At 40.1% G+C, this 14480-nt stretch overlaps 1 protein-coding gene across 4 annotated transcripts in view; it reads left to right on the forward strand.

Annotated features, from left to right (window-relative positions):
• The window catches only part of arhgap24 (Rho GTPase activating protein 24), an 89123-nt gene that overhangs the window by 62578 nt on the left and 12065 nt on the right, over positions 1 to 14480 (forward strand). For 3 of the 4 annotated variants that reach the window (XM_050053496.1, XM_050053498.1, XM_050053497.1), the window contains 2 exons: positions 7714 to 7836; positions 14146 to 14353. In XM_050053496.1, the coding sequence (XP_049909453.1) occupies positions 7714 to 7836; positions 14146 to 14353 (331 nt within the window). Of the gene's footprint in view, positions 1 to 2398; positions 2714 to 7713; positions 7837 to 14145; positions 14354 to 14480 lie in introns of those variants that run through there. The other variant, XM_050053499.1, reaches the window with a different exon arrangement.

A 14480-nucleotide genomic window follows, 5' to 3' on the forward strand; every position in this document is an offset into this window, starting at 1 on the left:
GGTGTCACACCATTCAACACCCCCTCTACCTTCCAATGACAAAGTCAGCTCGCATACATGTAATCAGAACTACTGCAATTTAGAAACGTGGATATGATATGTATGAAACGTACATGGTTTGCAGAAATGTACAATGCAAACATTTTCTTCTAGCAATCGGGCTGTTGTGTGATAAATTAGGCTAAAAGGCACAAACACAAGGCACACAGGTTGACGGACACATTTCTACCAGACAGTAACAGTCTGGATACACACACGCGCACACACACACACACACACACAAAGAAAGCCGATGCCTGATATTTGTCTGTTTCATAAGAGGTGATATCCAAACGTTCTAAGATGATTAATAGCTACACTAATACTAGGAACACAGTTATCAAGGCTACAGAGGGGCACATAGGTACCAAATGACAAATATGTAAAGGAACCTCTGGAACACCTCTATCACAAGTTTTTTTAATAGAAAAAATTGCAGGTTTTGTCCACGTAGTTGATGTGCTAAGTGAGTTTAACTTATCTCCCATCCTTATAAACAATGTGGCCAATTCAGCCACTGTGGAAGAAAGCTGAGCATCAACAGGAAATAGCAGGGGGAGCAGGAGTGTGTTGTAAGAGCCATGGTATGCTGTATAATCCTGTTGCACGCCTATTTAACAGCCTCACAAGCGTTGTTTCCAAAAGGAAATGCTGTCTCTCTATGCAAGTAATGGAAACAGAAAGGGCTGGTTGATTTTAAATGTGGACAAAAGCACTCACAGGGGCACCAGGGAATCACAATTACTTTGCATGACAATCGATGCAAATGTGACGGAGAAACTTCTGTGTGCCAAATCAGCCAATGGTACTAATTGGTATCACTGTGGAATCCATCTGACAGATCCACTTCACTGGTCCACATATGAGCATCAGACTGATGGGGTTGAGTAACATGGCATCTTGATCAAAACATAAATAAACATGGTGAGGTAGCTCATAGAACATACAAGCATTTCATGAATTTTCTGGAAATGTAATTTTCTTGACACTGGTGAATCAGTATGCTCATACTGACTTGTTACAAAATGACAGTGACAGCGTTTTTTCTTTTACTTTATGAGGAAAAACATATTAACTTTATGAGAATACTTTCAGAGCAGGTTATTTTGCAAAGCAAATGTTTTGCGACAAAGTGCATTTTCCCACGCACAGCCTAATAAATTACTGCAAAAATAGTCTGCACCTGCTGCGACGTGGTAACTGGAGACGTCAGTTGTAGCTAAACAGACAGGGGGCTTCCTAGACTGAAATGAACCCAACATCTGTTTCAGTCAACAACCATACAATGCATGCAGTATGCCACTGTCATCATTATTGTTACTTATTATTACGTTACGTTATTGGTGTTTTTTTGTCACTAATTGTCAAAATCTAAATATTCCCTATGTTGCATTTGTATTATTTCTTTTTTCCTATCAATTGTTTTTATTGAATTACAACACATATACATTTCTAGAAAAGAAAAATAGCCCAAGTCAAACCAGCAAAAGAAGACAAAAAAGGGGACAATTCCATAATTACAACTTGGTGGTGGTGGGGAGGGGTGCATAAATGATTAAAAAAAATTTTTTTAAAAATCTTTATTTTTTGGCCCCACCCCCAAATCACAGTGCCCTCCATCCCCTCGCCTCTAGACCCGCCCCCTTCACCCCACTGACAAACAGGAAAAACAAACAAATGAGAAAGGAAAGGAATTGAGATGTGCACTTCCTACAGTTTAAAGGAGGGAGACTCTCCTGAACACTTCATTTTTACCTTTTTTTATTTGTTTAATTATACCTAATGGTTATTCTCTACATCTGCATGTTTGCTAAGTTAATTTTAAAGTGTTTGCAAATTGTTTTAAACGTGGAAACACTGGAAACACTCATCTAAAAGGATTAAGTATGGTGATAATCTCTGTTTTTCTTGTTAATAATCCCCATGAAAAGGCCAAAATTATTAACAAGTATTGACTATTTAGCCAAAGACTAATATAGTGTATTCCTCTGTGCTGCAGAGCTCCAGAAAAACTATTAAAAACATATCAATCAGAAATACTGTGGGCACTGTAGATTTTTTAGCACATATACTGTATCCTCCTGGCTTTAAATACTCAGAGCATCAAGTGTGTATTAGTCCACATCTGAAAATAGTACCCAATAAAAGCACAGTTTACTCCTGACTGTGTGTTATTTACTAAAAACTTCAGTACCCTTTCTCTTGAGGAAAGTATTTCACATTTATAAAGAATGAAACTAAATGTGAGAGCCATTTTACAGACTTACATTGTCAGGCTTGGGGCTGACCCTTCAGACCCATAAAAAGCTTTGCACGGCCCTGCAGTCACCGTCTCACCCGGTCCCTCTCACACAGGGACGCACAACATATCGATACTCTCTTCCTCTCCCACTCTCTGGGTTAAATCCATGGTATTATGATGTTTTGAGGAGTTTATCACACGGAGGAGTTCAGGTTGATAGTCTTAACCGGTCTCGTGTCTGTCAGACGAAGTCTTTTGGAGCGGCGGAGCTTTTCCACCGGCTGAAGAACTCGCACGTGCGAGTGTAAGCGAGCTGTTACCGGCATATCAGTGCATCGTTTCTCTGTTGACAAATGGCATCGTTGCAAATCTGTTGCGCGCCGCAGGTTGAAGATGAAATGACGATGTGGATGTGATTTCTGCGCTTAAGAGGTGAGCTGAAGCTGCCTCTTTTTTGTTTCACTCATGAATGGACCAAACATTCATACAGCTGAAATATAAATGTTGCCTTGCATGACTTAATATGAGCCTGTAATTGACAGAGTGGATCAGTTGTGTCTGCTCAATGTGAGGTGTAATTAATGGGAGCTCTGGGGCTCGAGTCAATAGCGGGTAGTGACTAATGACTGGATCAGGAGGGCAGTAGTCAGGGCTGCTATTAAAAGGAAGGACTTGCTTCCTGGACACAGATCAGTATATAACTTAAATGTCTTAATGTGGGAGAGTGATGATCTGTGCAAGCTTTAATTATGCATCTTCACTGTTACCTCAGGCACAATACTGATGGATGAATGGATGATGCTTTACTTGTATTGGCTGCAATGAAGCAATATTCATCTGCTTTTTACAATATTGTGTAAACTGCCTTTTCACACTTGGCAAATTTTATATTGAAATGTCTGCAAATGTCATGGTTGCTCTTATGCAGACAACATATATTCTCTTGTTACTGCTTTATGTGGGGCTGCTGCAACTACTGATTATTTTCATTAACAGTGAATCTGCTGACAATGTTCTCAATCTGTATTCCACAAAGTCTACCAAATGTCAAAAATATATGCCAAAAATGTGAAAGAAAATGCCCAGTGCAATTTCCTGACATTGTTAAGTGGATGTTCTTGCACAACCAATAGTTCAAAACCCACAGATATTAAATATACAATGCTATAAAACAGATACAGGCAGCAAATCTTCACATTTGTAAAGATGGGCGCAGAGAACATTTGGCATTTTTGCTTGAAATTGTCTGTCAATCATCGAAAAGATTTATTGAATAATGACTTCAGCTCAGCAGTAGCCATTTATTGGAGCAGCTGGGGAAATGCTGAGAATGTGCAGTAAAAGTAACACTGAGGTTAAAACAGAGCAATTTTAGTAATTCTAAAAGTACAGTACAGTATTTAAATTTGTCATCATCCTCAGCCAATCTGCTCACCAAACTGTTTCCCTTGAGAAGGACTAAGAATGAGTCCCTTCAGATACATAATCACAACAAATCACTACCTGCTGATAAATGCAATCAAGCCTGAGATAGAAACAAGCTGTTATGGATCGCTTCATGAGGTGACACTACAGACTGTAGTGCTGTGTGCAGCACTTATTGATGCTGAGGAAATAACATTGTTTATGTTTCAGAAACACACCAACATGACCCTGAAAATTAGCTCCAGTTACACTTTTATAATGACTCCTCATCTGAAACCTCCTTTGACTCTCACAGACATACTGGCTGCATTAACTGTAGGTTCATTATTGTCACATAGTCTGTGTTTGTAAAGTGGATAAACACTGCAAACATGCACAGTGTCACACAGGGCAAACAGTGGCATCTGCTGCCTGCTAATGAGATCTCATTAAGACTGACAGGGAGCATCAATATCACTGTCAAAGTTTGGCTCCAAATATATCTCTCCTGGGCCCCGTTTTATTATGTGGATGGACTGTCTAGACTAAAATTTTGAGAATGTGACAGTAGTTTTTTCTATGTTTTTTTTTTGGTTCTTCCAATCTGGTTTGAAATTCAGCTGAAGGAGCAACAAGTCCTTAAGCCCAAACCCGCAAAGGTGTAGGCTTATTGACCTTTAGCTCGATGATGAGGCTTAAGGCTGAACCCATTACATTACATTGTGGGCAGATGCTATTGTCTAAAGCAACTTAGAGTAAGTACATTCAAACCACACAGGATGAAGTTGAAGTTCATGCCTTTTAAACAAAAAACTAAAAGCATGTTCAGTGCTGCTGCACAAGTGCTTAGAGATGTGTTTTTTGTTTGCTTTGTATTTTAGAAACGACATAAGTAATTGCTAGCAACCCCATGCATTTCATTTGTTTAATTTAGCTAATTGCACAGCATTCAAAATGTTAACTGAGTCTCTGATTCAAAGATTGTGACATTCATAATAATGAGTTCACAAAGAAACGTGTAATGTTATCTAACCCTGTGGTTTTGTTTGATTTTTAAATTCCACTTTGGCGATTTAAATTTCACTTTAAAAACTGGCATTGATTTAATCACTCGTTTAGTTTGCATCAGAAAGAGTATCGTTTTTTGCCTCATTTCCAGTCATTAGGACTCCGTGGTGTTATACGTGATCCCTTAGTGTGCCTGTCATGTTGTGTTGTAACTGTCTAGAAATATTTTTTGCATGCAACCCGCAGATCTCATCCTGGGACACAATCAATGCAGCAGGATCCCTGGTGGTCAAAGTCATGAATAATTCAACGGTTGTGTGACACACCATTCGTCTCTTAATAGCTCATCTCTTCCTATAATAGAGCAGGTGCATCCCTGTGAACGGCCTTGTGTTTGTTTGTTTGTTTGTTTCATCTTAATAGAGCGGTACAAATGGTTCTGTTGTCATAGAAATCACTGCAACCAGATTCGTCACGTGAAACAGGTCCAGACTCTCTGCTCCAATCTGTTAAGTATCACATGACAGTAGAGTGCTTGTGGCCATTATCCACAAGTCGAATCAGGATAGCTGAGCCTGCCTCTAATGGAGCATACACTTCTCCTGCCAGGAGATATAAACCTTATTTTTTTTATTTATCACTGTATTTGCCCAAAATCACCTTGTTTTTTACTGGTTAGGTACAAAAATGATCGTGTCTCCAAGGACATTTGAAGTCAGCGCTCTGTTGGTTACCAGGAGGTCAGACTCTGCTTTGAGTTTCGCTTTAAAGTCACCATCCATTCAAAAATGTCTTTTCATTTGGATGTTTGAGCTTCACTGTGCAGGATGATGTATGTTCAGAGTTTGGCATGAGAAGGATGTTTTTACATTTATCTGCCGAATGGGGAAAGCTTCTCCTTAAATTTGACTTTGATGATTTTGTAACATAACAACTGGTTTGGGAGCCAGTTGGAGTCCAGTATGCAACTTGTGCAAGTGTAATGTGGAAACTTGAAACCTCCAGTGCACATCAAGCGGCAGCCTCCAGGGCTGAAAAATGAAGCCAGAAACTGCAGTTCCTTAAATGGCCACTTGAGGCTGGCTCCAAAAGCGAGTCAATCCTCTCAGAACCCTGTGTTATTATGCCCAACTTTATAGAAGAAATAAACATGTTTACAGCCTAGTGCAAAAACAGTTTAGTGTCTGTAGCTAATTTCAACATTTATGACAGCTGTACGGCTGATGAAATTTTATATAACTCAATTTTTTACTTTTTATTAAGGCCAGAAGTTATGCATAATTAAGGACATAGCCTCTTGGAGTAACAGGCTATCTGTGAGGCATCATCTCAGTCTATAGGCGTTTTCGGACCAAACAGCTCAGGGGTTCCTTAAGAGGAAGTGCCTACTGGGGAGCTCCCCCGAAGACAACAAGGGCTTTTTTCACTGTTTGCATTTGCACCACCAATAGGATATTGAATTGACATACTGTAAGCCTGGCCAGCAGTTAGTAAAGCAACGTTACTTTTGCAAAATTGCATTGTATTTCTACCATCGCATATATGCTCAGTAAAGCCTGGACTTCACTGTCGGTCCATTTTTCCATCTCTTCTTCCTTGTTTTTCATTATGAGCTGTTGCTTGTGTTTTGTGTTTGTTGTTTACCCTGCAACACGTTTTTAAAAATGGTCGTTGCTGGTGCTGCATAGGCTGTGTTCAACCAATCACCATATACTTCTGTCAATTATGGGCCTTCCTGTGCTGAGAGAGTATCTACTCTGAAATAGGGGCTTAAATTCCCTCAAAACAATGTTCTAAGAACCACGGCTATTCCTAGTTCTTGCTGTCCGAACACATTAAGAAGGGGGGCTCGTGAAACTAGGTTCTCAGAACCAGGGCTGCCCCTGATCAAATTGGGGCCCTAAGCGAAATTTTATTTGGAGGCCCCCATCCCAAATGTGTCATAGGTACAAAATGACCGTACAACAACTTGCCATTTAACTTGACAACCTTTATTGGCAATAACAAATGTACTGTAGATACAGTAGTTTGGCTGTATGAGTCAAATAAAATAAAAAATTCAACCTGAAATAAATAAATAAATATTAAATAAAAATAACTTCAAACTGAAATAAATAAATAAACAAATCTGAGTCACAAATAGCCATCAATTACTCATCAAAAGAAAGTAACTTCCACCACCTCAATCCCCCACCCTTGATTAAACACTGAAAATAAAATAAAAGAGGGAGACAGGTTTTTCCTATTTAATCTTATTTTGTTATATTTCTCCCTCTCCCCTCTCTGGAGGCGTCCGACCTCCCGGCCCCGCACATACCCCCGAGGCTCGGGTCTCCCCCTCCGTGGAGTCCGCCCGCCCTCCCGTCCCCGCACATACTCCTGAGGCTCTTTTGGACGACATGTCGACAACTCTTCACCTGCTGCAGCTCTGCAAGTGCATGCCAGCGCACCCCTCTGATTGTTCAGATGTTGAGTGCTGTCAATCATTGGAGCGACGCATGGACGGTCAGGTCTCTTCTCTCCTTCATCGAGCTGATTCTACACGCGCCTCACGGTAGCGCATGTGCGCATCCATTGCGCATATGCGCAAATGTGTCCCCTCGCGCAAAATGTGGCCCCCCATGGAAGATGAGGCCCTACGCACAGCGCGTGTTCTGCATTTAGGGAGGGGCGGCCCTGCTCAGAACTAATAAAGTTCCTATGGTTCCGAAAATGCCTTATGAGTCAGATCCACCCCTCGCTCCTCCACAACGCCATCCTCTCAACCAAATATGGTCACTTCTGGCTCCAAAAATCCAAGATGGTGATGGCAAAAATGTCCAAAACAAGAGTCTACAAACTAATTGGTGGCATCATGATGACTATGTCCCTTATTTTGTACAGGCTTTGGTGCACGTACACTGAGAATGGACTTCTCAGTGAAGGAGAGGAGGAGACATCTTGTTTCTAGCATTTAGACTATGGCTGCTATCTACAGGATATTTTAATCATGTGTGTATTTGTTTCTTTTATTTGAACAGGGGGAGACAGAGAGCGGATGACAGCCAACCATGAGACCTACCTTCTTATGGCCAGCACCCAGAATGACATGGAGGATTGGGTGAAGACGATCCGCAGGGTCATCTGGGCTCCTTTTGGTGGAGGTCAGTGAGCAAATAATCATTGTATTTTATTGCCATATAACTCATTGATGTCATTGACAACCTGTTTGGTGTTCATTTTGATGACTTTTAAAGTTTCCAGTAATGTTTCTGGAGGATGGATAAACTATGTATTCAATCATCACTATCTCTACTGAGTGCTTTTGAGCAAGGCCATCAAACAGCTGACTGTGTGCTCTGATCCCAGTGACAAAATGCATCCTTTATATTGCAGAGACTGTGTTTAACTAAGCACTGAAAGTACAAACTTTAGTTGCCTTGTCCACAATGATAATAGTGTAACCTAATGCATTCGTGTGTGCATGATAGAGATGGACTTAGTAGTAATTTCCAGGTACCTGTAATATTGTGATTATATTTTACAGATTTTTTAAACGAGGAACAGTTGACTGCATTTTCCATGTTTTTATCATATCTTGTATAGTACTGTATCTTCAAAGTTAGATCTAAAACAGGCATGTATCCACAGTCTGTTTGCAGGTGAAGCAACAGGTTGCCTCCACTCTTTTTTCCATACTCCTTATGGTGGGTGTCCTGCCACAAGTTGGTTGTATCACTACAATACTTGATAAGATGTATAAATGACTTAAGTCCTAGGAATATTTGAAGCACTAGATTTGTGCTGCTTGAATCTCTTCTCTCATTTTTGTGTCATCATCCTGCGTGTTTGTTTTCTCCTCCTCTAATAAAAAAGGAAAAGAGTATATTAAAAATGCAATTGCATGTGTCAAAAAAACCGACAGTCAATGGCGATGTAGTAATCATCAAATCCGCTGTGGTTCATAGCTGAAGTGCATGATGTTGTAATTGTTCTCATGAAGTTGTTCCTGGGATCAGTGTGATGATTACCGAGTATCCTGCTGTGCCGCTACCGCTTGTTATTGACTTTACTGGCAGACATTGGCCTACATTGTGAATGAGCGGGGCACAAGTGCGGCATTTGAGACCGGACAGGCAGTTGAGGCAGCTCTCTGTGTCACAGTGAATAGATGAGGCTGAGCTGGCCCCTCTGTTTTCAGTGCAGGGAGTTTGATGTCTATTGCAGTTGACTGCTTTTCAAAAGGACGAGCCATTTGTCAAAGATGCCACAAGAAAGGTGGCTCCAAGTTGGACTGGAGCCGGGCTTTCACACACACATACACACACACATATTCCAGGCTTTCACATTTTGCAGTAGCAGCAGAGATTAACTGAGCCCTGATTGGCTGGTGAGTGCCCCTGAAGTGTGATTGAAACTTTCTGGTCAGAGTGTGACAGACAGAGAGGGGAGCTCCCAAAACGAAGCCTGTGTGTGACCCACAGAAGAGCTCGGAGCCCCAGTAGGTTTGCTGTCATGTTGTGCTGAACACTTGCTATGATGCTGATTTAATTACTGGTCAGTTTTAACGAACAGTTGGACGAGAGAGAGTTTGAAGTCAGACCATTGAGAAATGTGCAGCTGTGGCCTCTCCATCTGGATCTTTGGAGATTTATTTCATGGTAATTATAAACTGTTTATTTGTAAAGAGTTTGCATTTTAACTTGAACTGTTGTTGCTGTAGAGTTAATGCAATGTAGAAAATTAAACAGTCTATTTTAAAATGTTCGTCATGCTAACACACATGCTAATTTGTTCTCTATAGCTTATACGGGAGATTTTCCAGACTGTTATTTTGGTTAAATCTAAAACTGTCACCACAAACGACCGCGTCCAATCGCCCTTATATTTCTGACATGTGCCATGTCTGTTTCAGTCCGGCTTTAACAACATTTTAGAGCCATTTTCGACCTAATTTTAGTTTAGTGTAACAGGATTAGAGGTACTTTGCAGTATAATATAATGTTTCCCTGCTTTCTGGCTTTGGATCAGAATTATCATGCTGTATATAACTTGCACAGATTTGTTTGGCTTGGTGTATAATCTGTGTTCTAGGTGTGCAGGAGAATGTTGCTTGAGAATCGCGATATTATGTTTCGTGATGCTGTATCAATTCTCAAAAACACCATCAATTATAAATTAATAGTTGACATGCAAAGATTCATGGCTCATTTTGTGTTGTGTTATAACCCCCTAACTGCTGGATAGCAGTGTTGTAATCTATCTTCAGCCATTTGACTCCTCCACTCCAACATAACAACATATCACTTGTGTGAAACAAGGATAGAGAGATAAACTCAAATGCAGATCCCACTGTTGTGACTACAAGTTAACATTTTTTAAACTCAGATTTTGTGGCTATGGTGGTGTATTCTTTATACTATGACAGTTTTAGATCAAAATCATTGCAATAAATCTCATTGCTGACAGTATTGCAATATCAAAATATATTAAATCGTAATCCCTGTATCGTGATATGCATCGTATTGCCAGATTTAGGGTTGCACTGCTCTACGGTGGTGTGAAAATGGAGGGTTATCATACCATGTACATTTGCCTATACAGTATTGAGGATGGATGGAGAATCTCACCTGCACCTGCACAGCTCTTGTCCTCCCTGATTGCCTGTCAGACTTTTTACACGTACTTCCATCACAAAAATGGTTTTAATGTTCAATTAATATACAGAGTCTGTTGAACCAAAATCCTTCAGTTTTCATTCCTTTAAGGGGCATTGTAACTGATAATGGTAATAGTAATTGTGTAATACCACATCGTGAAACCATCATATTTTCTGAGATGGTTATTGTATCATGAGTATCTCATACTGTTGCAACCCTAGCCAGATTCTTGCCAGTACACAGCCCTATGTATACAGTGGAAGCTGTTCTGTTTCATTGTACATCTTCATGAATATGTAACATTTAGTAGAGTAAGGAGGTGTCAATATCAGTATTATATATTTGAGAGACATTCATCCACCACACCAAAAAAGAAGAATCAAAGACAACGGAGAGGAGACAGGAAGACTGTTGGTACGTTCCAATACTGCTACCCTGTTTAGTATGCTAGGAAAAAAAATAGTATGTCCCAATACATTGTATGTCAAATGCTGTATGCCCAAAATAACAGGATGTCCCACAGCATCAGGTCCTATTTTGCCGTGTGCAACCTGGCATGCTTTTCTGTCTCCTCTGACCCACAATCCTCTGCGCAGAGAGATGACAGCTCATTGACAGCTGACAGAAACACCACTGTTCATAACCATCAATCACTCACAAACTGTCCATTATGTATAGAGTTACAACTTAAAAGTTAAAGCTACATACACTGCAAAATAACAGCAGAGCTCTTTGGGTCGACCTTCCTCTCTGGTGAGCTTGACAAATAGTGTTTTGTCGTATCTCCAAGGTAACTTTGAGTGATAACAGTAAGATCTGCTGAGTTCCAAATTCTTTTTACTTCACATTTTGGACTGAGGTGAATCTATAGGTGAGGGGGTCAAAGTACAAGGTGCAATGAAGCAGTATGTCCCAATTGTATATGTACTCCATGCAACACTACATACTTTGTAAGGGCAGCTGCAGAGTGTACTGATATTAAAAAGAAAAAGTACATGTATTAGATTTGGAATGCAGCATGTTGTGTCTGGACCTCTTTCCTCCTGTGTGTTCGTGTGTGTGTGTGTAGACATGAGTGTGTGTGCAGCAGTCAGCCAGGGCAGCTCACAGAACCTGAGAGTGTTGAAGGAACCTGCTGAGTGTTTGCACAGTGGAGGAGTCCCTCTCATGCGCCAAAGTCTTTGTGGTCGTGGTTCGAGCCAGCAAACATGCATATAAACACATGCACCCAGTCTTCATAAGCTGGTGCACACGCAGAGTTACATGTGACCTGGGGAAAACATTCCTAGACTCATGACCAGAACGTCTGGAGGGATGACCTCGTTTTCATCCAGTCACTTTTTCCTCATTTGTTCTCTGATGCTCGTTTAGATACACGAGGATTTTCATCATTCTTTACTCTGGTGGAGCTTCATTTGTATTTCACTCTGATCCAAGATTTGGGAAATGGATACACGGCTTCAAATAATTCTTGGGATTTTGTGACCGTTTACTTGTTCTGTCTTATTTGGGTTACTGTAAAGACTGAAGTCCCTGAAGCGACTGACCCAGAGGAGAAAGAAGACAACACAAGACTCCACTGTTCAACTTCTGAGCAGCTTTGTTTCCACTGAAAGATGATAAAACAAACATTTTCTGAGAGATGGAAATGAAGACAGTTTGACTGACCTGCTATCAGACTGATGCATCTCTTTAATTTCTGCTTTATGTTTGTTTTTGTTTTGCGTTCTGCAAAAACTGAGGCTAGTCTTTGGAACATGCTTGAATGCAGACACTTTAAATTCTGCACCTCTGGTGTGTTACCTTACCACAAATTTATTAATAGGCATTTCTTCCAGAAGCTCACAAATTGTGTCAGTTTAAAGAGAGGTGAGTATGATAACATATTAACTAAAAAGCAGTTTCCCTCCAATGAAAAATGTATTTAAGCATTTGCATCAGCTTCCTAGGAAAGCTTCATTCTGGATTAGTTTGATGCACCAGTACACCTATACGAAAACATTGACTTAGACTACTACTGCACATTAACGCCAGTTGGTTTTAAGCCACTTCTTGCTGTGTCAAATGCTGCCAAAAGCACGAGGATCCTGGATAAGCTCGGTTTAATGCAGTCACCGTACGGTACTTTGTTGTACCACGTGTATGCATGTGTGTGAGTAGCCTCTGTCTGTCTCTGGAGACCGGAAAAGTATGCAGATCCAAATCTCTCAGGAAGGCTGCCTTAATCCCCTCTTGTGTTGCATCCACATGAGACGGCTGCAAATGGAAATCAGTCTTTTTTTTATGGCGACTGCCTCAGACAAAAGGCGAGAGGTGCTCAGCAGGAAGTTAGAGATTTGATCATCAGACTAAGGCGTTGTGGGTGTACATATTTTTTGCCTGAACTGTCTAGCCGGCCTTATCAGAACTTTTTTTTTTCAATCGATTTAACGGCTCTCTTTGATGTGACTTAAGCTGCAGATATTAATCTAGATGGGTTTTTTTTTTTTTTTTGATTCTTTGAAAAAAGTTACTTTTCCTTTTGCACAGAAATAGTGTGGGATATTTAAGCAGTATTGATATTTCAAAAGATATTTTGGAATCACATCCAAAATAATGTCGCTGTAAAGACTGAAACGAATTGTATATATTTGTGTTAAACTTCCTCCCTGGGCTCTGATTAAGACCCTAAAAAAAACATCTCTTTTTATCAGATTTACATAGCAGAATGAGCAGGCGAAGCATGTGTTTTTGTATCTGCAAGGCTCGAGACTGCAACTATTTAGCAGCATTTTGCAACCATGGAGCACCAGTGCGCGACCTTCAGATATTATCAATACATGAACTGGAGAGCTGTTAGTTTGATTCCAGCTCACAGTGATTAAATCTTCAGGTATAACAATCTGCAATCTGCTGACATCTGACTGTTGACCAGAAGCTCCAAGTTCACCGCAAAAACATCAACACTTCGGCCCAAGATGAGTCAGAATAAAAGCACCAGTGGTTTCACTTTTAATTATTATATTATAACTTTTTTTTAATTTGTTTATTTTTATCATATGATAATTATAGCAGTATTTACTTCATTGTATCTATTTTATTTAGCTTTATTATGACAATACATTAACTTTATTATATAACAGTAGCTACTTTATTTAACTTTATTATAATTGTAGATTATTTATTAGTTTAGTATTTTAGTAGTCTATGGTAGTTTAGAGGAGATTTCCTAATATGGAGATATATATTGTGTATTGCGATATATCAAAAAATTATTGGGATATTATTTATAGGCCATATCACCAAGTCCTGCCTCAGCTGTGCCCATCAAACACACAAACCTCTCCTTGTAAATGGTAATAAATAACATGAGCCTTCGACTTGACTGCATCATCAAACATCAAATAATGTGTCGCTAATTTTAGATAAACCTTGTTAATGTGAAACTGATACTGACACAGATATTCATTTCACAAGTTGACTGGATTAGTTCCTTAGGTTTGTGACATCACAAACCCGTATTAATGTCATACACTGCATTTTCAAGGCTATAATGCTCAGCCATGATGTTGACTGCCTATTTTTCTCCTCATGTGTCTTTTAGCATATAAAAAAACAACATGTGGATGTGTTAACAAGGTTAAAAATTGGATTTTCATTGAAGGGGGTCTTTAAAAATATTATTAAACCCTGGAGATATGGCTCTCAGCTTCCTTGATATGTTGAACTCACTGCAGCCTGTGGCTAACAGCTTATTCTCCTGTGAAAATAAAATAAAAATCAAAGCTAATTTCTCAAGTTTCTCATCATTTTCCATTTTATCTTGTGTTTCAGGGATATTTGGTCAGAAGTTGGAGGAAACTGTGCGCTATGAACGCCGGTTTGGGAACAAGCTGGCCCCTATGCTGGTCGAGCAGTGTGTGGATTTCATCCGGCAGTGGGGCCTTCGGGAGGAGGGCCTATTCAGGCTGCCGGGACAGGCTAACCTGGTCAAAGAGCTGCAGGATGCCTTCGACTGTGGAGAAAAGCCCTCTTTTGATTGGTAAGAAAGCAGTAAGCGTACCGGCTGCTTGGATTTCCACAGTGCATTTTAATGTGAAGTTAATATGTTCAGAGTGTTGACTGGTCAAGTTCTGTACCTCTGGAACCTCATGGGTGCTCCTGTTGGC

This window comes from Epinephelus moara, chromosome 9 (assembly GCF_006386435.1).
Source record: "Epinephelus moara isolate mb chromosome 9, YSFRI_EMoa_1.0, whole genome shotgun sequence".
Lineage (NCBI taxonomy): Eukaryota > Metazoa > Chordata > Actinopteri > Perciformes > Serranidae > Epinephelus > Epinephelus moara.